The sequence below is a fragment of the Oncorhynchus mykiss genome, chromosome 10, assembly GCF_013265735.2.
Source record: "Oncorhynchus mykiss isolate Arlee chromosome 10, USDA_OmykA_1.1, whole genome shotgun sequence".
Lineage (NCBI taxonomy): Eukaryota > Metazoa > Chordata > Actinopteri > Salmoniformes > Salmonidae > Oncorhynchus > Oncorhynchus mykiss.
In genome coordinates this window covers 63773125-63798392 of record NC_048574.1, presented here as the reverse complement: position 1 = coordinate 63798392, position 25268 = coordinate 63773125, and the positions used below count along the sequence as shown (strand labels likewise).

Here is a 25268-nt window from a genome sequence, read left to right as displayed (position 1 = left end):
CCTTGGCTGCAGTGAAAACAACACTCCTTTTATTGGTGGATTATAATGTAGCCAGGGGAAATTGCGAAACCATCTCTCTTGAAATGTCAACACTCTGTTGGCAAGAGTGTGCGGTTCTATAAAATTGCGGGTGTGGCTGATATGGTTTTGTGCCATCACTGAGGTAACTGAACAATGCTGTGCCACCTCCCCTATACTGGTGCAGCTGGCAACAAGGTTGACACCTTGTCTGCCGTGGCTGTGCCACTGTCCCCTATACTGGTGCAGCTGGCAACAAGGTTGACACCTGGTCCTGCCGTGGCTGTGACACTGTCCTCTGAAGTCTCTCTCCTTGGCTCTTTCCCTTTCACCACCCTAACTGCCTCAGTCTGTCTCCTAGAAAAGAAATAAGGTGTTTGCTGTACTCCTAACTACCGGTACCCAAAACTACACAATTAATCAATACCATTGCCTTTAAAACAAATCTTAGTTCAGTCACCAGTTTAAGTTGAGAGTGGGGGTATCCATGGCATTTTCCAATTATGTCCCTATTTTACAAGTCAAAAAAATGGAGAACCTTTCATAATGTTGCCAAACAAAGACTCAACAAACTTACCTGAGACTCCCTGTCTCTGCCAGTCTGTCCCTGCCCATCTGTCCCCAGCTCTGCTGTCTGTGTGCCCTCTGTTGCCTGATCTGCCTAATGACATCATTGTGAAACATTTCCATTAGCATTTCACTTCTTTCTAATGAACATTTTATCAACTAGTCTTAGGCTACTAGGGTTATTGCTTTGCATTTTGGTGTACTGAAAAATGCTCTACTTTTTTCTGACATTTTTCTACCTGGCAGGCTGGCTAGCTACACACACACAGTGTGTGTAGGTTATTTACAGTAGGAGATGGGCTTCTATCATCCTATATGGGCTTTGATCTAAAAGGTAGCTAGCAAATGTGAAACGGATTGCAGTGACAAGAGTTGACAGCTGTAGGAGTTCACCATTTACACAACATATGCTGCAACCTTTTATCATTTTAATATAGTTTGTTTCATATTGGCTGGCTTCCATCAATAGTTGAATTTCCAAAGCTAGCGAGCACACATTCCGTTTCTGTGGTGTTTGCTATAATATTTGCTATCGTCAGTTTACTCCAAGATCGGCACACATGTGCTTCAAAGTCCCATAGCGACAATTTAGCTTTTGTTACGAGACCATTAAAGATATTTAAGACAATGGTAGAAGAGAGTGTAGTTCTGTTCAGTTGGGAGTTCAGTTTATCGCAGGGACTTTGAAGCACTACAGCCGCATGCTGATCTTGGAATAAACTGACGATGGCAAAGATTCCATCTTTGACGACGCCACATGAATGGAATAGGTACTAGCTAGCTTAATAGTTCATGTTTGCCCGCTAGCTCTGCAAATTCAGCTAGTGTGTGTATAAACCCTGCCAACATAAAAAAACAACAACATTGCTATGGCGCGATTGATTGGATTAACCTCACGTCAGTTACGTGCATTGAGTGCCTTTCAGACAGTAGATACGAACCCTCTGTTACCTGCCAGATAAGGAACTGGCAGTGGTCAAACCATTGTGAGGCAAAGGGCGGGGGGGGGGTCGCAATCTTTTGAAACTTAAAAACGCGCTATTAAGTGTCTATAATCATATTCATTATTGCATATTATTGAAATTACATAGTTATGTTTACAGTAATATAATGGGGGGGGGACAAAAAAAATTCAGAGGTTGGGGGGGGGGGGGGGGGGGTCGTGTCCCCTCCGTCCCCCCTGGGATTTCCGCCTATGTGCGAGGGCACTGAAACACCGGCAATTCTTCGAGTTGCTGGAGGAATACCAGACAGAATAAGGCGACTTGATATTTCAGTGAGGCGAGATGGCGGTCTCGTGGCAGAGTTTTGGAAAGATTTCCTCTCTCTTCCCTCAAATCCGTGTATTTGTTGCAAGCAAGGAGAGAGAGGAGCCAGAACTGGATAATCCACAGTGGATATTAAAGCTGGCTTTTTTAACTGACGTCACCTGAACACTGTGAATCTCCAGCTCCAAGCAAAAGCTAAAACTTCTGGCAAACCTCTGTCCTGACCGTGCTGGAATAAACACAGAGAAACAGACTGACCAATGCACACCTGTATTGCCTCACAAGGATAGCAACAGACTATACATTTAGAATGAATTCAGTCAAGGGGCAGAAGGGACATTTTTACTCATCCAACTACTGAGGTAACACTTAATATGGGTCATATACATGTGATGTAGCCTATTTTATGTGTGTATGTATATATTTGTGATGTGCTGTACATCAAATCAGTTGCGTGTGCTCTATTGCTCTGATTTTGCAAGAAAAGTACAAATTAAAGATCTGTGTGGCCCTGAATGATTGTCTCAATCCAGTGTCCCCCTTACAAAAGATTGTGAGTAACACTGCTATATGCTGTTTAATCGTCGTCTGTGATCAGGCCTTCGATGGAGTTGCAGTCGTGGGTGAACAGGGAGTACAGGAGAGGACTAAGCACGCACCCCTAAAGGGTTGAGGGTCAGCATGGCGGATGTGTTGTTGCCCCCAGGACCACATTCATCCTTAGTTAGTGATGAGCTTGGAGGGCATTATAGTGTTGAACACTGAGCTGTAGTCAATGACCAGCATTCTCACATAGGTGTTACTTTTGACTAGGTGGGAAAGTTGAATGTTAACGTGTTTAAAGGTCTTACATGGGCTACGGAGAGTGTGATCAAACTTGTCACCTGGAACAGCTAGTTCATTGCATGGTTCAGTATTGCTTGCCTCGAAGTGAGCATAGAAGGTAGGCTCGCGTCAATGGGCAGCTCGTGGCTGTTTAAATTTGTAATCCCTGATAGTTTGTAAGCCGACAAGCGTCAGAGCCGGTGAGGTATCCGCTTCATCGGACCACTTCCGATGTGTTTTGGCTAGTAAACTGGAATCATTAGGCTAGTTCTGGTGAGATTTGCTAAATGGATGGTGAGGGAGAGCTTGTACACGTCTCCGTGTGTGGAGTAGCTGAGTTTTTTTTCCCTCCCTAGTTGCACGTGACATGCTCGAAGAAATTAGGTCAAACAGATCAGTTTTCCTGCATTAAAGTCCCTGGCCACTAGGAGCACCGCCTCTTGATCAGCATTTTCCTGTTTGCTTATTGCCGTTTTCAGCTTGTTGAGTGCTGTCTTAGTGCCAGTAGCGGTTTTTGGTTGTAAATAGACAGCTACGAAGAATATATACACTGAACAAAAATATAAACACAACATGTAAAGTGTTGTTGAGCTGAAATAAAATATCCTAGAAATGTTCCATATGCACAAACAGCTTATTTCTTAGATTTTGTGCACAAATCCCTGTTAGTAAGCATTCCTCTTTTGCCAAACCATCCACCTGACAGGTGTGGCATATCAAGAAGTTGATTAAACAGCACAATTACACAGGTGCACCTTGTGCTGTGGACAAAAGGCCACTAAAATGTGCCGTTTTGTTACACAACACAATGCCACAAATGTCTCAAGTTGAGGGAACATGCAATTAGCATGGTGAGCAAGTAGAGTAAAGGCGGATTATACACTCGTCGATGCAGTCTCACCAGGAATCTGACTCGCCAACCCCTGGAACCCCTCTAATTACGAATGATGGGGATTTTGGCCTGGTCCAAGAAGAACAGTATATCCTTTGTGTCTGACTCCTTAAAGAAAAATTATTGGCCAGATTGAGCTAAGTAATTGCTGTTCTGAGGTAAAAGAAGCTATTTTCGGTCATAGGAAACGATAGCGGAAACATTACGTACAAAAAAAGTTAAATGCAAATTGGTCAGGAGCCCGTAAAAGGGCGGCCATCCCCCTCTGGCAACATTCTCATTTAGTAGGTGTATATTGATAACACACTGTCGTGTTCATGCAGAATAGGGTGAGATGTATACTAAAGAGTCACAATGAGAAAAATGTCTTACTCACAGTTCAGACGCCAAACTTATGGCGAGTTAAACTGAATAGAAATTAAGAACAGGCTGACACGGTTAAGAGCTTTGCTTGATGTACCGATTGGTTTCATACAACCCCTCAACACTGCAGTAAATTTCCTTGTTGGTTTTGGGTCAAATTCAGGCTTAACAAAAGTCACACAAGTCCTCCACCTGCAGATCCGAGACCATGATTACACAGGAGGCTGGAACGGCATCAACCACATGTATTTGATACCATTCCACTGATTCCGCTCCAGCCATTACCACAAGCCCGTCCTCCCCAATTAAGGTGCCACCAACCTCCTGTGCATGATTGTGCTTCCATTGTGAGTGTGGAGCAACCTTCATTGGCATGTAATTAACATATCTTAATATGCAATACCATTTCTCCCGAGTGGAAGAACAGCACTCTGGCGCCCTCTGCATGAAACAGAGGCGTGCTTCACGTGCACCACGCCGAAAGAGTGGCAGAGGCTGCTGAACTATCGGCAACATTTAGACGAGGCGTACTTGATGGTTTCAGACGGCACTCTAGCCCCACTTCCAAAGACAGTGACATTTTTTGTTCGGTGGGTGATGCTTGTTTGAACAAGGGCTTAGAATGAAAAGTTACTTTGTGTTTATTAAACATAAACAAGATTTAAATACACCATATGTAACCCACACATATACAGGTCTCAACTACAAATCTCCATGATACACTGCATTCCCTTTCTCATTAAAAGTGTCTTTGGGGGAAAAACCTTTAGCTGAATGGAGGTAATGAAATAGGCATTTGTGAACATCATATACAATGCCTTTATAAAATATTCAGACCCCTTGCCTTATAACATTTATTCAATTGTATTTTCCCTCAATCTACACACAATACTCCATAATGACAAAGCAAAAATAGTTAAAACATTTTTGCTGAGCATCTTTGGCAGCAATTACATCCGAGTCTACTTGGGTATGACACTACAAGCTTGGCACACCTGTATTTGGGGAGTTTCTCCCATTCTTTGCAGACCCTCAAGCGCTGTCAGGTTGGATGGGGAGCGTCGCTGCACAGCTATTTTCAGGTCTCTCCAGAGATGTTTGATCAGGTTCAAGTCCGGGCTCTGGCTGGACCACTCCAAGGACATTCAGAGACTTGTCCCAAAGCCACTACTGCTTTGTCTTGGCTGTGTGCTTATGGTCGTTGTCCTGTTGGAAGATGAACCTTCACCCCAGTCTGGGGTTCTGAGCACCCTGGAGCAGGTTTTCATCAAGAATCTCTTTGTACTCTGCTCCGTTCATCTTTCTCCCAGTCCCTGCCGCTGAAAAACATCCCTGTGGTGGTTCCAAACTTCTTCCATTTAAGAATAATGGAGGCCACTGTGTTCTTGGGAACCTTCAACGCTGCAGACATTTTTTGATACCCTTCCACAGATCTGTACCTCTACACAACGCTGTCTCTGAGCTCTACGGACAATTCCTTCGAACTCGTGGCTTGGTTTTTGCTCTGACATACACTGTCAACTGTGGGACCTTACATAGACAGGTGTGCGCCTTTCCAAATCATGTCCAATCAATTGAATTTACCACAGGTGGACTCCAATTCAATTGTAGGCATGTCAAGGCTGATCAATGGAAACACGATGCACCTGAGCTCAATTTCAAGTCTCATAGCAAAGGTTCTGAATACTTAAGTAAATAAGGTATTTGTTCTTTATTTTTAATACATTTGCAAAAATTTCTAAAAACCTGTTGTCGTTATGGGGTATTGTATGTAGATTGAAGATTTTTTTAATCCATTTTAGAATAAGGCTGTAACACAACAAAATTTGGAAAAAGGGGTCTGAGTACTTTGAAGGCACTGTAGCCTACATAGTACAAACACAATATATAACAGACTTCTTAGGCTTACATATATGCCTTATATATCACACAATGTCTGGATGTAATATTCTACCCAGGAACATTTAAACACTGAAATCTGTTACTCTTGTTATTCCAAATGCATCTATGGATCCATTCTGCTGACAATGAAAATGAATTGTCTTTAATGCAAGATTTGATCTAAACGTCAGAAGCTATCGAATATAATAGTTACTTTCTATGTTATAGAGTGGAATGGTTTTTCTGCTGGTGTATCCTGAGGTAGCTCCTCTCTGAGAACATCTTCCCGCAGTCCGTACAGGCGAACGGCCTCTCTCCCGTGTGGACCTTCAAGTGCCTCTTCAGATGGTGCTGGTGGGAGAACCTCTTCTCACACTGGGGGCAGCTGAAGGGTTTCTCCCCTGTGTGGACCCTCTGGTGCCTCTTTAGGGTGCCTGCCTCCGCAAAGCGCATGTGACATTGTGTGCAGCTGAAGGGCTTCTCCCCTGTGTGGACCCTCTGGTGGATCTCCACCTTCTGGGGGCAGCTGAAGCCTTTGTTACAGAACATGCAGAGGAACCGTTTTTCTTTACTATTGCCTGATGTTGCCCCCCCTCCCTGAACCTGGGCTCTAGCCATGTCGTTTGAGTTCAATACCTGATCGAAAAGGATGCGGCCGTGTGAATCGGAAGGCCCCATCGACGTGGACACTGGGTTGCGATCCCTGAACATGTGTAAAGGGGAGTGGGTCGCAACATTTGGATTTGTCTCGAAGCTTTCCCTGTAGTCTAAGAAATCTCTGCCCTGTGAGTGTCCGTCTCCTAGGTGATGATCTGCATTCCATGTGGGAGGAACGTCGCCCTCCACTTTCACAGTCACCTCATCTACAACCAGACCCTCCCCTTTCTTATCAAGGAACCCTTCAGAGTATACACTACTACTGTACCGGTTCCAGTCCCCTCTAGACGGATCAGTCTGGGTCTCTAAACCCAAGGGCATGTTGACATGTTCCGTCTCTGTAGTGTAAGAACAAGACAGATCATCACCACCAGTGTCTAACGTATCACCATCTCCAAGGGAATTAACAGTCCCCTGGCTCTGGTGAAATACCGGTAAATACCCTGAGCCTGAAGCAGGAGGAGAGCCCAGTGGCCCCAGTCCCAGTCTCTCTGGGTCTGATCTGTGGTCAGATCCTGTGCGTAAGAGCCTTTGTGTTACAGTTAAAGTCTCGGTGTCTGTCTCTGACTTGAGGACGGCCTTCGATGTTCCACTGACCTCCGTAATGCTGCGTCGGGTCCTGGGCTGGGGCGTGGTGGCGAGGTTGTCCGTAACTACAGGGGGCGCCACTCCAGCCGCTGCTCCAGTCTTGATGTCTCTGCTGTGTTGTGGGTCGTCTCCTTCAGTCTCCTGCTTGACCAAAGACGATCCTCCAGGACCTGCAGCCTCTGCATCTGCAGACTGACAAGAAGAGAGGAGGTTATTACAGGTACATGAGTGGAAATGGATAACAATGTCGTAAGGATGTCTCACAAGCTCCCCTATGACAAATAAATGACGATGTACATCAGTTGAGGCTACTGAGGGGAGGACGGCTCATAATAATGGCTGGAATGGAGCAAATGGAATGGCATCAAACATGTTCAATAACATTCCACTACAGCCATTACCATGAGCCCGTCCTCCCCAATTAAGGTGCCACCAACCTCCTGTGATGTACATGCAAGTAGGGATGTGACAATACTAAACTATGCCATAATGGGAAAAAACTTTATTACAAATTACTTTTTATTTTAGTTTACGAAAATGAGACCAGACGAGAATTCCATATGAGGCTAATTTAATTTGACATTAAGCTCTTTTTCATCAGTTTTGTCCAGTTTTGGCACCTGAGCGCTGATTATTGCATGGTGTGCTTTTTCCGTAAATCTTTTTTGAAATCTGACACAGCGGTTGCATTAAGGAGAAGTTTATCTATAATTCATGCATAACACTTGTATCTTGTATCAATGTTTATAATGAGTATTTTTGTAAATTGTGGCTCCCTGCAAAATCACCAGATGTTTTGGAAGCAAAACATTACTGAACATAACGCGCCAATGTAAACTGAGATTTTTGGATATAAATATGAACTTTATCGAACAAAACATACATGTATTGTGTAACATGAAGTCCTGAGTGTCATCTGATGAAGATGATCAAAGTTTAGTGATTAATTTTCTCTCTATTTCTGCTTTTTGTGACTCCTCTCTTTGGCTGGAAAAATGGCTGTGTTTTTCTGTGACTAGGTGCTGACCTAACAATCGCATGATATGCTTTCTGAAATCGGACACTGGTGGGATTAACAACAAGTTTATCTTCAAAATGGTGAATAATACTTGTATGTTTGAGGAATTTTAATTGAGATTTGTTTGAATTTGGCACCCTGCACTTTCACTGGCTGTTGTCATATCGATCCTGTTAATGGGATTTCAGCCGTAAGAAGTTGAACACCCATGCTTGTTCAATGAACCATAAACAATTAATGAACATGCACCTGTGGAACGGTCGTTAAGACACTAATAGCTTACAGACGATAGGCAATTAAGGTCACAAATATGAAAACATAGGACACTAAAGAGGCCTTTCTACTCACTCTGAAAAACACCAAAAGAAAGATGCCCAGGGTCCCTGATTATCTGTGTGAACGTGCCTTAGGCATGCTGCAAGGAGGCATGATGACTGCAGATGTGGCCAGGGCAATAAATTGCAGATGCCTAAGACAGCTCTACAGGGAGACAGGACGGACAGCTGATCGTCCTCGCAGTGGCAGACCATGTGTAACAACATCTGCACAGGATCGGTACATCACACCCGCGGGACAGGTACAGGATGGCAACAACAACTGCCCGCGTTACACCAGGAATGCACAATCCCTCGATCAGTGCTAAGACTGTCCACAATAGGCTGAGAGAGGCTGGACTGAGGGCTTGTTGGCCTGTTGTAAGGCAGGTTCTCACCAGACATCACCGGCAACAACGTCACCTATGGGCACAAACCCACAGACGCTGGACCAGACAGGACTGGCAAAAAAGTGCTCTTCACTGACGAGTCGCGGTTTTGTCTCATCAGGGGTGATGGTCGGATTTGCGTTTATCATTGAAGGAATGAGCGTTACACCGAGGCCTGTACTCTGGAGCAGGATCGATTTGGAGGTGGAGGGTCCGTTATGGTCTGGGGCTGTGTGTCACAGCATCATCGGACTGAGCTTGTTGTCATTGCAGGCAATCTCAGTGCTGTGCGTTACAGGGAAGACATCCTCCTCCCTCATGTGGTACCCTTCCTGCAGGCTCATCCTGACATGACCCTCCAGCATGACAATGCCACCAGCTATACTGCTCTTTCTGTGTGTAATTTTCTGCAAGACAGGAATGTCAGTGTTCTGCCATGGCCAGCGAAGAGCCCGGATCACAATCTCATTGAGCACGTCTAGGACCTGTTAGATTGGAGGGTGAGGGCTAGGTCCATTCCCCCCAGAAATGTCCTGGAACTTGCAGGTGCCTTGGTAGAAGAATGGGGTAACATCTCACAGCAAGAACTGGCAAATCTGGTGCAGTCCACTTCAGCTGGCAGCCACACCAGATACTGACATACTTTTGATTTTGAGCTCCCCGTTGTTCAGGGAAACATTATTCCATTTCTGTTAGTCACATGTCTGTGGAACTTGTTCAGTTTATGTCTCAGTTGTTGAATCTTATGTTCATACAAATATTTACACATGTTAAGTTTGCTGAAAATAATTGCAGTTGACAGTGGGAGGACGTTTCTTTTTTTTCTGAGTTTATTATGTACTTCCGGCGCCGACAGAGATGGCCGCCTCGCTTCGCGTTCCTAGGAAACTATGCAGTTTTTTGTTTTTTTACGTGTTATTTCTTACATTAGTACCCCAGGTCATCTTAGGTTTCATTACATACAGTCGAGAAGAACTACTGAATATAAGATCAGCGTCAACTCACCATCAGTACGACCAAGAATATGTTTTTCGCGACGCGGATCCTGTGTTCTGCCTTTCACCCAGGACAACGGAATGGATCCCATGCAGCGACCCAAAAAAACAACTCCGAAAAAGAGGGAAACGAGGCGGTCTTCTGGTCAGACTCCGGAGACGGGCACATCGTGCACCACTCCCTAGCATTCTTCTCGCCAATGTCCAGTCTCTTGACAACAAGGTTGATGAAATCCGAGCAAGGGTAGCATACCAGAGGGACATCAGAGACTGTAACGTTCTTTGCTTCACGGAAACATGGCTCACTGGAGAGACGCTATCCGAGGCGGTGCAGCCAGCGGGTTTCTCCACGCATCGCGCCAACAGAAACAAACATCTTTCTGGTAAGAAGAGGGGCGGGGGCGTATGCCTTAAGGCTAACGAGACATGGTTGATCCCTGCCTACAGACAGAAACTAAAACAAGAGGCTCCCACGCTGAGGTCTGTCCAACGCTGGTCCGACCAAGCTGACTCCACACTCCAAGACTGCTTCCATCACGTGGACTGGGACATGTTTCGTATTGCGTCAGATAACAATATTGACCAATACGCTGATTCGGTGTGCGAGTTCATTAGAACGTGCGTTGAAGATGTCGTTCCCATAGCAACGATTAAAACATTCCCTAACCAGAAACCGTGGATTGATGGCAGCATTCGTGTGAAACTGAAAGCGCGAACCACTGCTTTTAATCAGGGCAAGGTGACTGGTAACATGACCGAATACAAACAGTGCAGCTATTCCCTCCGCAAGGCTATTTAAACAAGCTAAGCGTCAGTACAGAGACAAAGTAGAATCTCAATTCAACGGCTCAGACACGAGGCATGTGGCAGGGTCTACAGTCAATCACGGACTACAAGAAGAAATCCAGCCCAGTCACGGATCAGGATGTCCTGCTCCCAGGCAGACTAAATAACTTTTTTGCCCGCTTTGAGGACAATACAGTGCCACTGACACGGCCTGCACATGCGGACTCTCCTTCACTGCAGCCGAGGTGAGTAAGACATTTAAACGTGTTAACCCTCGCAAGGCTGCAGGCCCAGACGGCATCCCCAGCCGCGCCCTCAGAGCATGCGCAGACCAGCTGGCCGGTGTGTTTACGGACATATTCAATCAATCCCTATACCAGTCTGCTGTTCCCACATGCTTCAAGAGGGCCACCATTGTTCCTGTTCCCAAGAAAGCTAAGGTAACTGAGCTAAACGACTACCGCCCCGTAGCACTCACTTCCGTCATCATGAAGTGCTTTGAAATACTAGTCAAGGACCATATCACCTCCACCCTACCCGACACCCTAGACCCACTCCAATTTGCTTACCGCCCAAATAGGTCCACAGACGATGCAATCTCAACCACACTGCACACTGCCCTAACCCATCTGGACAAGAGGAATACCTATGTGAGAATGCTGTTCATCGACTACAGCTCGGCATTCAACACCATAGTACCCTCCAAGCTCGTCATCAAGCTCGAGACCCTGGGTCTCGACCCCGCCCTGTGCAACTGGGTACTGGACTTCCTGACGGGCCTCCCCCAGGTGGTGAGGGTAGGCAACAACATCTCCACCCCGCTGATCCTCAACACTGGGGCCCCACAAGGGTGCGTTCTGAGCCCTCTCCTGTACTCCCTGTTCACCCACGACTGCGTGGCCACGCACGCCTCCAACTCAATCAAGTTTGCGGACGACACAACAGTGGTAGGCTTGATTACCAACAACGACGAGACGGCCTACAGGGAGGAGGTGAGGGCCCTCGGAGTGTGGTGTCAGGAAAATAACCTCACACTCAACATCAACAAAACTAAGGAGATGATTGTGGACTTCAGGAAACAGCAGAGGGAACACCCCCCTATCCACATCGATGGAACAGTAGTGGAGAGGGTAGCAAGTTAAGTTCCTCGGCATACACATCACAGACAAACTGAATTGGTCCACTCACACAGACAGCATTGTGAAGAAGGCGCAGCAGCGCCTCTTCAACCTCAGGAGGCTGAAGAAATTTGGCTTGTCACCAAAAGCACTCACAAACTTCTACAGATGCACAATCGAGAGCATCCTGGCGGGCTGTATCACCGCCTGGTACGGCAACTGCTCCGCCCTCAACCGTAAGGCTCTCCAGAGGGTAGTGGGGTCTGCACAACGCATCACCGGGGGCAAACTACCTGCCCTCCAGGACACCTACACCACCCGATGTCACAGGAAGGCCATAAAGATCATCAAAGACATCAACCACCCGAGCCACTGCCTGTTCACCCCGCTATCATCCAGAAGGCGAGGTCAGTACAGGTGCATCAAAGCTGGGACCGAGAGACTGAAAAACAGCTTCTGTCTCAAGGCCATCAGACTGTTAAACAGCCACCACTAACATTGAGTGGCTGCTGCCAACACACTGACACTGACTCAACTCCAGCCACTTTAATAATGGGAATTGATGGGAAATGTAAATATATCACTAGCCACTTTAAACAATGCTACCTTATATAATGTTACTTACCCTACATTATTCATCTCATATGCATACGTATATACTGTACTCTATATCATCGACTGCATCCTTATGTAATACATGTATCACTAGCCACTTTAACTATGCCACTGTTTACATACTCACCTCATGTATATACTGTACTCGATACCATCTACTGTATCCTGCCTATGCTGCTCTGTACCATCACTCATTCATATATCCTTATGTACATATTCTTTATCCCCTTACACTGTGTATGACAGTAGTTTTGGTATTGTTAGTTAGATTACTTGTTGGTTATTACTACATTGTCGGAACTAGAAGCACAAGCATTTCGCTACACTCGCATTAACATCTGCTAACCATGTGTATGTGACACATAAAATTTGATTTGATTTATGTGCATGATGGAAATTAAGTTAAGAGGTTTGTATGAACTGTTAAATAAAACTTGTGACTAAAATAGGACTAAAATGACTGACTAAAACTACACATTAATAGGCCATTATCAATAAAATAAGGTGCAGAGAATTGGATTTACCTGCTGTGGGGCAAGGAGACCCACAGCTCCACTAAAACCATTGACAACTGCATGCCATTTAAGGGATTGTTAAATAAATGTTAACTGTTTGGTTTTAATATCATCACCTCTTGAAGACTAAAACAAAATATAAAATAGGTGACAAAATTAAAGGTTCTACAGATGAATCTCTCCCCCATGTGGAAGCTAGATGAATTGCAACAGCACTAGGCTACATTCAAAACAATCTCTCCCCTCCCCCGCATCCAATTTCCACGTAACATGGAGACTCCTTGAGCTTGAGCCTTTCGGTTTTAGTCAACCAGATGTAAAAACTATATTTTTTGTTATTTTAACTAGATGGTACAATGATTCCCTACACTATTCAGTGCTTTTTTTTTTTTACCCCACATTGAATGAACAGTGTAGAATTTTAGCAAACAGGAAATGACAGCGTGGTTTCTACATTGGATGATTGCACTGGTTTCCAATAAATAACACAGCCAAAGTCAAGACAGCTTTCCCATTTTGTTGTCAAATATAAATTCTGCCTTTTAGACTGCGATTTTGTATGTGCTCAAATTACTTTTTTTGTTACACAATGCACATTACCTTAACACTGGCCTGTGAGGATACCAGTATAGCAATATTTTTCCCAAGGGAAAAATTAAAACACCAAGCAGACTAAACTCTTTGGTCCTTTTAAAAACCTGCTGTATGTAAAATATTGTCTGTTATAGCTAGAAAAATAAATAGATGACAACTTAATTATGTTTGTTTCCAAAAATGTGTGCTGTTTTCCTAAATAAGTTAAATACTAATGAGTATCACGATACTGGTAGCATCCCAGTATGTAAGCAAAAAATTGTTGAGGGGAGCCTTTCTGAAATAAACTGGGAGCATTTTATGTACTGTAATCTAACCTCTATTACGATAACATGCTGGGTTGCGGTTCCACTCTCCTCATCAACAGTGATTGGTTGGTCATCTCTCCATGTATTGTGTTCCGCTGGCTTCACAAAGCTCCTGTGGCCTCCAGTGAGATTTCCTTCACCTGAGAGAGTGATTGGGGGAAAGAGATGGTTAGGTACCGTCAATGCTACATTGTACAATATTGACAGTTTTGACACGGTCTAGAATTGGCAAGAATGTAAGGTAAAGTTTCACATAATTTTTTAATATACTACTTATAGATCGATTGTTATGTTCGAGGCATCTTGTATTCAATGAGTAAATCATAGTAAATCAAGAAACTTGATAGTGTCTTTCTGCAAGTTAGTTAAGTAATGTGATTCTATCCAAAAACTGACTAAGACCCAATTCTGGTTAACACATCTAAAGTCACATGTGTAGATGTGAACGGTGCGACAGGCCTTCTGCAAAATGTACCTCTTGCCATTCCTCTGTATCGGTCGAGGGACTTGATACTACTGGGGAAACTGGCGAGGACGCGGTCTGGCGTTGTCCTCTCTGCACGCTCCCGTGCCACCTTCAGTTCCAGTAGCTGTAGTTTCCTCCGCAATACCCTGTTTTCTTTCTGGCTTTGAGTCATTTCCAAACGAAACACTGCATAGTCGTCGTCTACAAGTTTGCAGACCTCTACCACGGCGGCATTCGCTAGAACCTCCATAATGGAGGCTATTTGAGTGTGAAAAACCATACAGTTAGCCATTGTTAGCTAACATTAGCAGCTAGCTAATGTTACCTTGATAAAATATCAACCAAGTCCCGTCTCCAACGCGACTTAGGCTACCTGGGATAATTATGTTATAATGTGCAGTTAAGAGTCATATTTTGAGTTCCAATGTGTAAATAAACGTCTAAATAACAACAATTTAAACGCTAACATGGAAGTTGTTCATGGTCACTTCCGTTTAAACTTATTCTTCACTGGTTCTGAAATGGCGGTTGGCAACCAACTTTTAGTAATGCCTTACCGCCACCAACTGGACTGGAGTGTGGAACAGAGACAGGGAATGTCTCAAATTGAACTTTACCCAATTAAACTCGGCCTTCCCCTTAAGGAAATGGAATACATAATTCAAATACAATATCACCTTAAGGGTTTCATAACAATTCAATTAAACTTGGCTCTTCAATACCATTATTCCTAATAACAAATAGTCCCTTTCCCTCCAATACCGATGGCACTGAAATATAATTTGGTCCACTGTCTCAATCTCCTCCTGGCAGTGATCACACTTCCCAGTTGGATGTATCCCTACAAATTTCTAAGTGCTGTTGAGTCTCATGAGTCTCAGCCTTGTGATTACGTTTCCCTCTCGAGCCGAGGAACTCCCTGCCCTCACGTTTTCCTAGATCTTACACAGGTGTCTTCCCTTTCCGTCCCTATTCCACAACTCTTGACATTTTTTTTTACCACTGCTTTTATTAATCCCTGGCCTCTGCTTTACTGAAGAGAAAGGATATTATTGGTTGGCATCTTCACTTTTGTCAGGTTTAATTTCTGAGAGTTCACCATTTGTCGACTGCTCAGGGTTTTCAATTTTATTTTATTTAAAAACAGTTTTCTAAATTCCAATGAACCACCTGCAACTAGCCATGGAAGTTTAGAAGACATGGGTTATCTTCCAAGTTGGGAATTAAGGAAGTATCGCCAAGTAAAGGTTTGTCGCAAATTCTCCTGCTATGCTTTACACTGGATACATGTCTTCTCAGCAGACCTGACTTGTTCTAAAGGTGTTAGGCTGTAGGCAAAACTACATTCAGAGGGGAAATATAGTGTTACAATTCACTAACATGACAGTGTTTTGGCCATGCCAGCACACCAAACAACATGTCTGTATCATGTGAGAATGTGATCATATCCAGATGCTCAACTGAGGGACATAGTAATAATGGAAAAAAAACACTTACCCTCAGGACACTTCAAAGAATGTTATTGCAGGTGCAGCGAAATGCAAGCCACACTAATACAATTTTCCCCTTTTGTGGACATCCCTGTGTCTGAAGATCACTCAGGAAGGAGAAGCTCTTGTAACACAGCTTACAATTGAAGGGCCTCTCCTTGGTGTGAACAGTCTGGTGCCTCTTCACAAAGTTCACCTTAGGAAAGCGCTTCCCACAAGTGGGGCAGGCGTTACGGCTTGTCTCCGTCCATCCTAACGCATTACGAAATCTAAGGAAGTCTAGATTTTGCACGCCTGAAGTAGAGTATCTTATGATAAACTGTAGACCACACTATTTGCCAAGAGGGTTATTTATCCATATTTTTCGTGGTTGATTATTTACCCCACAGACAGATGCTGGCACTAAGACTGCACTGAGTCAGCTGTATAAAGAAATAAGAAAACAGGAAACCGCTCACCCAGAGGCCGGGGAATTTAATGCAGGGAAACTTAAATCAGTTTTACCTAATTTCTATCAACATGTTAAATGCACAACCAGAGGGTAAAACATACGATGGCACCACATCAGTCACTGGCTTTATCAATAAGTGCATCGAGGGCGTCATCCCCACAGTGTCTGTACGTACATATCCCAACCAGAAGCCATGGATTACAGGCAACATTCGCACTGAGCTAAAGGGTAGAGCTGCCGCTTTCAAGGTGCTCTAACCCGGACGCTTGTAATAAATCCTGCTATGCCCTCCAACAAACCATCAAACTGGCAAAGCGCCAATACAGGGCTAAGATTGAATCCTACTACACCGGCTCCAACGCTCGTCTTATGTGGCAGGGCTTGCAAACTATTACAGACTACAAAAGGGAAGCACAGCCGCGAGCTGCCCACTGACACGATCCTACCAGACGAGCTAAATGACTTCGATGCTCGCTTCAAGGCAAGCAACACTGAGCCATGCATGAGAGCATCAGCTGTTCCGGACGACTGTGTGATCACGCTCTCTGTAGCCCTCCGTAGCCGATCCACAACACTGGTGCCCCTCAGGGTTGTGTGCTCAGTCCCCTCCTGTACTCCCTATTCACCCACGACTGCGTGGCCAGGCACAACTCCAACACCATCATTAAGTTTGCAGATGACAACAGTGGTAGGCCTGATCACCGACAACGAAGAGACAGCCTATAGGGAGGAGGTCAAAGACCTGGCCAGGTGGTGCCAGAATAACAACCTATCCCTCAACATATTCAAGACATGGAGATGATTGTGGACTACAGGAAAAGGAGGACCGGGCATGTCTGCATTCTCATCGACAGGGCTGCAGTGGAGCAGGTTGAGCGCTTCAAGTTCCTTGGTGTCCACATCACCAACAAACTAGAATGGTCCAAACACACCAAGACAGTCGTGAAGAGGGCATGACAAAGCCTATTCCCCCTCAGAAAACTAAAAAGATTTGGCATGGGTCCTCAGGTGTACAGCTGCAACATCGAGAGCATCTGGTTTCATCCACTGCTTGGTACGGCAACTACTAGGTCTCTGACATCAAGGCACTACAGAGGGTAGTGTGTACGGCCCAGTACATCACTGGGGCTAAGCTGCCTGTCATCCAGGACCTCTACACCAGGCGGTGTCAGAAGAAGGCCCTTTATATAAATATATATATATAAAAATATAAATAATGGTGTGTGTGTACATTGCATTGGGAAAGTATTCAGACCCCTTCCCCTTTTCCACATTTTGTTAAGTTACAGCCTTATTCTAAAACTGATTAAATACAATTTTTACCTCAATCTACAAACAATACCCCATAATGACAGTGTGAACAGATTTTTAGAAATATTTGCCAATTTATTCAAAATAAAAACAGATACCTTATTTACATAACTATTCAGACTCTTTGCTATGAGACTCAAAATTGAGCCTGGTGCATCTTGTTTCCATTGATCACCCTTGAGATGTTTCTACAACTTGATTCGAGTCCACCTGTGGTAAATTCAATTGATTGGACATGATTTAGAAAGGCACACACCTGTCTATATAAATGTCCAATATTTGTCAATGCATGTCAGAGCAAAAATCAAGCCATGAAGTCGAAGGAATTGTCCGGACAGCTCAGAGACAGGGTTGTATCGAGGCACAGATCTGGGGAAGGGTACTAAAAAAATGAAGATACGCCAAGAAGACAGTGGCCTCCATCATTCTTAAATGGAAGAAGTTTGGAACCACCAAGACTCTTCCTAGAGCTGGCTGCCCGGCCAAACTGAGCAATCGGGGGAGACGGGCCTTGGTCAGGGAGGTGACCAAGAACCTGATGGTCACTCTGACAGAGCTCCAGAGTTCCTCTGTGGAGATGGGAGAACCTTCCAGAAGGACAACCATTTCTGCAGCACTCCACCAATCACGTTTTTATGGTAAAGTGGCCAGACGGAAGCCACTCCTCAGTAAAAGGCACATGACAGCTTGGGATGTTGAGGTGACCGTATTACCGCCACACCGATCACGAGTCATGAAGGCAGTCAAATTCCACGTGACTGTTTGGTTAGGGTAAATAAGCTTCTCTATGCTCTGATGCTGCTGATGGTCATTAGTAGCCTACCAAATTTGCTAACTGCCTGGTACTCAGCACTCTACTGTCCTTCTAATCCCTCTGACATCAATGCAAATGTAATCAATCAATCAAATGTATTTATAAAGCCATTTTTACATCAGCAGATGTCACAAAGTGCTATACAGAAACCAAGCCTAAAACCTAAAACAGTAAACAATGCAGATGTAAAAGCATCGTGGCTAGGAAAAACTCCCTAGAAAGACAGGAAACTAGGAACAAACCTAGAGAGGAACCAGGCTCTGAGGGGTGGCCAGTCCTCTTCTGGCTGTTCCCTGGTGGAGATTATAAGAGTACATGGCCATGTAAGGCCAGATAGTTCATAGATGATCAGCAGGGTCAAATAATAATCACAGTGGTTGTAGAGGGTGCAACAGGTCAGTACCTCAGGAGTAGATGTCAGTTGCCTTTTCATAGCGGAGCATTCAGAGGTCGAGACCGCAGGTGCGGTAAAGAGAGAGAGTTGAAAACAGCAGGTCCGAGACAGGGTAGCACGTCCGGTGAACAGGTCAGGGTTCCCTAGCCACAGGCAGAACAGTTGAAACTGGAGCAGCAGCACAACCAGGTGGACTGGGGACAGCCAGGAGTCATCAGGCCAAGTATTCCTGAGGCATGATCCTAGGGCTCAGGTCCTTCAAGAGGAGAGGGAAAGAGGAAGAGAGAGAGAATTAGAGGGAGCATACTTAAATTCACACAGGACACGAGGTAAGACAGACTGACCCTAGCCCCCCGGGACATAGACTATTGCAGCATAGATACTGGAGACTAAGACAGGGGGGGGGTCGGGGGACACTGTGGCCCCGATACCCTTGGACAGGGCCAACCAGGCAGGATATAACCCCTCCCACTTCGCCAACGCACAGCCCCCACAACACTAGAGGGATATCAACAGACCACCAATTTACTACCCTGAGACAAGGCGAAGTATAGCCCACGAAGATCTCCACCGCACGAGCCAGAGGGGGCGCAATCAAACACTTCATAGGAGCTGTCATGACGTTGGCCTCTGGGTATAGCAAGCCCCATCCCCCTCTCCCTACCTCCCCCTCTCCTCCTTCAACTAGGCTGCTGTGGTCATAGAGACGTCGTAAATTCCTGAGGATCTCCTCATGGACACACAGTATAGAGAGAGTAGGTTTTCTTGGAGCACAAAGGAATTTCTTCCACCTCAGAACTTAAAGTAAGAACAAATTTCATGTTCCGGAGAAAGTATAAAAGATTGGTGAAGATTCCAGCTATGAACTGGTCCGTTTGTCACAACTTGGGGAAGCTCATGGGAGACGGTGTGGTCACATTACCATAACGCTGTTTATATAATAGCCTCAGATATGAGGTTTACATCTAATTGTTGTATAAGATGTATGAGTGAGTATGATACTGTTTGTAAAATTGTGTAATATGATTTTGGACTGTTTAATGAAGGAAAACTCCAATCCCCTTTTTGAGTTAACTAAATCAGAGGACCGCACCTGAGCCCAGTTAGGGTCAGGCGTCCTGGGACAGCCCTTTTCTGCCTTCCGAATAAAACTCCCACTCAGGTTTTCGATCAGCAGACCGAGCTTACCTCAATTACGAGATGGCTAAAGGTTGCAGACCATGTTTTTCTCCATTAGGAGGGGACAAAGGTTGTAGACCATTGCTGAATCTTTTAACCATACCACGTGGTTAAATTCTTAGACTATCGATACCGACAGAATAAGAACAAGTCTTTGATATTAATTACTAGTCTGCAGCTAGGAATTCAGTATCATTGAACGCGAAGAACGACAACCGCCGAAACATCCACTCTATAACGAAACGAATGAATGTCACTCTGAACTATCCATATATAACCACAACAGAGAGAGAGTGAGAGAGAGAGAGACGGACAATTCTACAAAAGAAACAAACTTTTCACCAGCGATCAAGACGACACACTGAGCGTAAATATATATATTGATTGCAATTGTTCCCGAATGAGTGAGCGTTCATGTGCAAAGGATTAGCATTTGAATTGTTATAATTATCCCTCAGTAGTGACTTCTTAGTCGACCCCCATTTCCTCTTTTGTCTAACAAGCCGCGAGGCCGGTTTAGCCCACTAGGGAACATTTCTCTATCATTTCTTGTAACCACATTTACCTTGTTTGACTGTTTGTTTATGCATTTCTGTGAATTACTTAGTTAGTAATAAATAAATGATTTAAGACAATTGATGTATGGATGACTCATAGTGAAGACTGGGTTTGTGCAGATAACCAACAATTTACCATGTTTTGAATGAGACTAACGTGAGGTAAAGTAAATAATTAATTAATCAGCAGACTATGGATCAGATATGAAAATATCTGAAAGGTTATATTAGGAAATTATAACCTTGTAATCTGAATATTTTTCCTTGGTGCCCCAACTTCCTAGTTAATTAGTTACATGATTAATCAGTCTAATCTCGTAATACTAATTACGCGTAATACTAATTACGACTGAGCTCATGTTGAGCAACATTTATATAGGCTATGCAATTGCACAAGAAAATTGAGTGATGGCCTCTACTAAAAAGAAGAGGACCCATCAGCTTTCTACAGGCTAGGGCTATTATATTTATTTCTCAACTTTCCTAATATTAAGCACATTGCTTAGATTTACAACAGGTGTATAGCCTAACTGGCTGGCATGAAAATGAACCACGGGAAAAGCGTTTGCAATTTAAGTGCATAGATGACATGTATTTTTCCTGCTGCCCGTTTCGATACAGGTGCATGATAAATGTCCATTCTAAATCAAAACAAATTTCACACATATTATTTAGTATATGTAAAGACAAGACTAAATCAAGAACAGGTTAATATTGTCACCCATCAGACTATCACTTGTGAATTATATATTATCACTTGTGAATGATGCCCAGCATAAGAAACAATGCCTTTTTTCAAATCATAGTCACAGACCTAGTGTAGCCTAGCCCATAGGCCTAGATGTTATTTTTATCCCCTTTTTCCCCCAACTTTGTGTTATCCAACTGGTAGTTACAGTCTTGTCTCATCGCTGCAACTCCAGTACCGACTCCGGAGAGGCGAAGGCCGAGCGTCTTCCGAAACACAACCCAACCATGCCGCACTGCTTCTTGACACAATGCCCACTTAACCCGGAAGCCAGTCACACCAATGTGTCGGAGGAAACACCATACACCTGGCGACCGTGTCAGCGTGCATGCGCCCGGTCCGCCACCGAAGTTGTAGGGCGCGATGGGACAAGGCCATCCCTGCTGGCCAAACCCTCCCCTAACCCGGACGACGCTGGGCCAATTGTGCGCCGCCGCATGAGTCTCCCAGTTACGGCTGGCGGTGACAGAGCCTGGACTCGAACCAGAATCTCTAGCCTTAGACTACCGCGCCACTCGGGAGGCTTTAGGCCTATATGTTTTGATAAGGTTTATCACAACTAAAGTGGTCAAATTAATTATTTAAAAAATTAAGTACATTAATTCGCTTTACAAGGGGTGTAGAGCCTAACTGGCATACATAAGCAGTGCGTGAGTTTCAAGTTAGGGTTAGATCATTTTCAACATAAAAATGCACCTTTGTAAAACAGCGTTACATGCATAATAGCATTTTCGGTCACTTTTGATAATGGTGTTTTCCGCTAATGGAACATTCGCGCTTATAGCCTCGTACCATGTGCGCGCATAATGTGAGGAAATGTGAAGCCTAATAGGTTTATCAACATTTTAAGCTAAACGTTCTGATCTGTTGCGTCAGCCACATTGTGTAAAACATTTTTGTTGATGGTGGTTGTATTATTTTGTGATTTATCGCATCCCACAACTGTCCCAGACTGTTAGAAATGTTGAAATGAATAGGTCGACTTTTGTACTATGGGGGATAGTAGATTGACACAGGCTAGTGCTTTTGCTGTTTGTTAGGCCTATTCATCTTTCTGTCTAACGAAAAGTAAAATGTGGATAGTTCTTCCAATATCTTCAATATGCACCTCGCAGCTGCGTCCCGGATGTGTCTGTCTTCACTTGTAAACGTGAGAAAGACCTGATCACATGACCGTGAGCGAATGAGAGTGAAGTGATTCCGAGCACGCAGCACTCAGGGAGAAGGGCATAACCGCCAAAGGCCGCAAAAGACATGTATTTTTTTAGGGTGCATTACGGCCACACAAAGGAGATGCCGCCGGGAAATTCTAGGCATTTTCAAGTGCTTGTCAAATTGTGAATGTGTGTACAGCCTGCGCAAAAAAAAAAACAAAGCAGAGCTCATGCCTTTCAAGTGACCTTTTTTTCACATCATTAGAGTCGCATCATGCAGCCTTACTTTTTTCTTTACATAGTTGAATGTGCTGACAACAAAATCACACAAAAATGATCAATGGAAATCAAATTTGTCAACCCATGGAGGTCTGGATTTGAAGTCACACTCAAAATTAAAGTGGAAAACCACACTACAGGCTGATCCAACTTTGATGTAATGTCATTAAAACAAGTCAAAATGAGGCTCAGTAGTGTGTGTGGCGTCCATGTGCCTGTATGACCTCCCTACAACGCCTGGGCATGCTCCTGATGAGGTGGCGAATGGTCTCGAGGGATCTCCTCCCAGACCTGGAATAAAGCATCCGCCAACTCCTGGACAGTCTGTGGTGTTGGTGGATGGAGCGAGACATGATGTCCCAGATGTGTTCAATTGGATTCAGGTCTGGGGAACGGGCGGGCCAGTCCATAGCATCAAAGCCTTCCTCTTGCAGGAACTGCTGACACACAATGCCTTCCTCTTCCTCAACATTGTCTTGCATTAGGAGGAACCCAGGGACAACCTCACCAGCATATGGTCTCACAAGGGGTCTGAGAATCTCATCTCGGTACCTAATGGCAGTCAGCCTACCTCTGGCGAGCACATGGAGGGCTGTGCGGGCCCCCCAAAGAAATGCCACCCCACACCATGACTGACCCACCGCCAAACCGGTCATGCTGGAGGATGTTGCAGGCAGCAGAACGTTCTCCACGGCGTCTCCAGACTGTCACGTCTGTCACATGTGCTCAGTGTGAACCTGCTTTCATCTGTGAAGAGCACAGGGCGCCAGTGGTGAATTTGCCAATCTTGGTGTTCTCTGGCAAATGCCAAACATCCTGCACGGTGTTGGGCTGTAAGCACAACCCCCACCTGTGGACGTCGGGCCCTCATACCACCCTCATGGAGTCTGTTTCTGACCGTTTGAGCAGACACATGCACATTTGTGGCCTGCTGGAGGTCATTTTGCAGGGCTCTGGCAGTGCTCCTCCTGCTCCTCCTTGCGCAAAGGCGGAGGTAGCGGTCCTGCTGCTGGGTTGTTGCCCTCCAACGGCCTCCTCCACGTCTCCTGATGTACTGGCCTGTCTCCTGGTAGCGCCTCCATGCTCTGGACACTACGCTGACAGACACAGCAAACCTTCTTGCCACAGCTCGCATTGATGTGCAATCCTGGATGAGCTGCACTACCTGAGCCACTTGTGTGGGTTGTAGACTCCGTCTCATGCTACCACTAGAGTGAAAGCGCCGCCAGCATTCAAAAGTGACCAAAACATCAGCCAGGAAGCATAGGAACTGAGAAGTGGTCTGTAGTCACCACCTGCAGAACCACGTCTTTATTGGGGGTGTCTTGCTAATTGCCTATAATTTTCACCTGTTGTCTATTCCATTTGCACAACAGCATGTGAAATTTGTTAATCAGTGTTGCTTCCTAAGTGGACAGTTATATTTCACAGAAGTGTGATTGACTTGGAGTTACATTGTATTGTTTAAGTGTTCCCTTTATTTTTTTGAGCAGTGTATTTCATTCAGCTTGTTCAATTGTATTCTTCATACTATAAAATAATCCAATGGAATTCTAAGCAAATCTTTTCTGAGAAATGCAATAGTGTAGCCCACTGCCAACTGGCATAGCCAAATCAGGACCTAACATGAGGACAACTCAGAGTATGCTATTCTGTAATTCTGAAAGACTACATTTTCTTCATATCATGCTTCTTTGGACCTGTCTAAAATAAATAGATTTATTGTGAAGGTGTTGGCTTTATTACATGGATTTATTAGACTTTTTAAAATGTAGATGGTCCAAAAGGTCTGCATCAGTGGTTTGTAGGCTGAGTGTGGAAGCCAGGAGATGCTAAATGTGTTTATGTCAATAACCGCAAGACAGTTATTTGCTTGACAATCCTCGGCTGATGAAATTGCGTGACCGCCACAGCCCTAATGACAGCCCGCTTGGAGTTACCTAAAGGACTCTCTGACCATGAGAAATAAGATTCTCTGGTCTGATGAAACCAAGATTGAACTATTTGGCCTGAATGCCAAGTGTCACGTCTGGAGGAAACCTGGCACCATCCCTACAGTGGAGCATGGTGGTGGCAGCATCATTCTGTGGGGATGTTTTTCAGCGGCAGGGATTGGGAGACTCGTCAGGATTGAGGGAAAGCTGTACAGCGCGAAGATCCTTGTTGAAAACCTGCTCCAAAGTGCTCAGTCCCTCCGACTGAGGCAAAGGTACACCTTCCAACAGGACAATAACCCTAAGCACACAGCCAAGACAACACAGGAGTGCCTTCGGGACAAGTCTCTGAATGTCCTTGAGTGGCCAAGCTGGAGCCTGGGCTTGAACTCGATCGAACATCTCTGGAGAGACCTGAAAATAGCTGTGCAGTGACACTCCCGATCCAACCTGACAGAGCTTGAGGGGATCTGCAGCGAAGAATGGGAGAAACTCCCCAAATACACGTGTGCCAAGTTTGTAGCGTTATACCCAAGAAGACTCGAGACTGTAATCGCTGCCAAAGGTGCTTCAGTAAAGTACTGAGTAAAGGGTCTGAATACTTACGTAAATGTGATATTTCAGTTAAACAATGGTTTATAAATGTGCTAAAATTTCTAAAAACCTGTTCTTGCATTGCCATTATGGGGTATTGTGTGTAGATTGAGGGTAAATAATTATTGAATCCATTTTAGAATAAGGCTGTAACGTAACAAAATGTGGCAAAAGTCAAGGGGCCTG

The 25268-nt window shown here is 44.7% G+C and overlaps 2 protein-coding genes across 3 annotated transcripts in view; both read right to left on the bottom strand.

Moving 5' to 3' along the window:
- The window catches only part of LOC110533183 (protein krueppel), a 260240-nt gene that overhangs the window by 92191 nt on the left and 142781 nt on the right, over positions 1-25268 (bottom strand). The window lies entirely within an intron of this gene.
- The window catches only part of LOC110534612 (zinc finger protein 34-like), a 52290-nt gene that overhangs the window by 10371 nt on the left and 16651 nt on the right, over positions 1-25268 (bottom strand). The window contains exons 1-3 of one of the 2 annotated variants that reach the window (XM_021619526.2): positions 14187-14695; positions 13721-13851; positions 7069-7251 (exon numbers count right to left, since the gene is read on the bottom strand). In XM_021619526.2, the coding sequence (XP_021475201.2) occupies positions 7069-7251; positions 13721-13851; positions 14187-14469 (597 nt within the window). In that variant the 5' untranslated portion in view covers positions 14470-14695. Of the gene's footprint in view, positions 1-5687; positions 7252-13720; positions 13852-14186; positions 14696-25268 lie in introns of those variants that run through there. The other variant, XM_021619525.2, reaches the window with a different exon arrangement.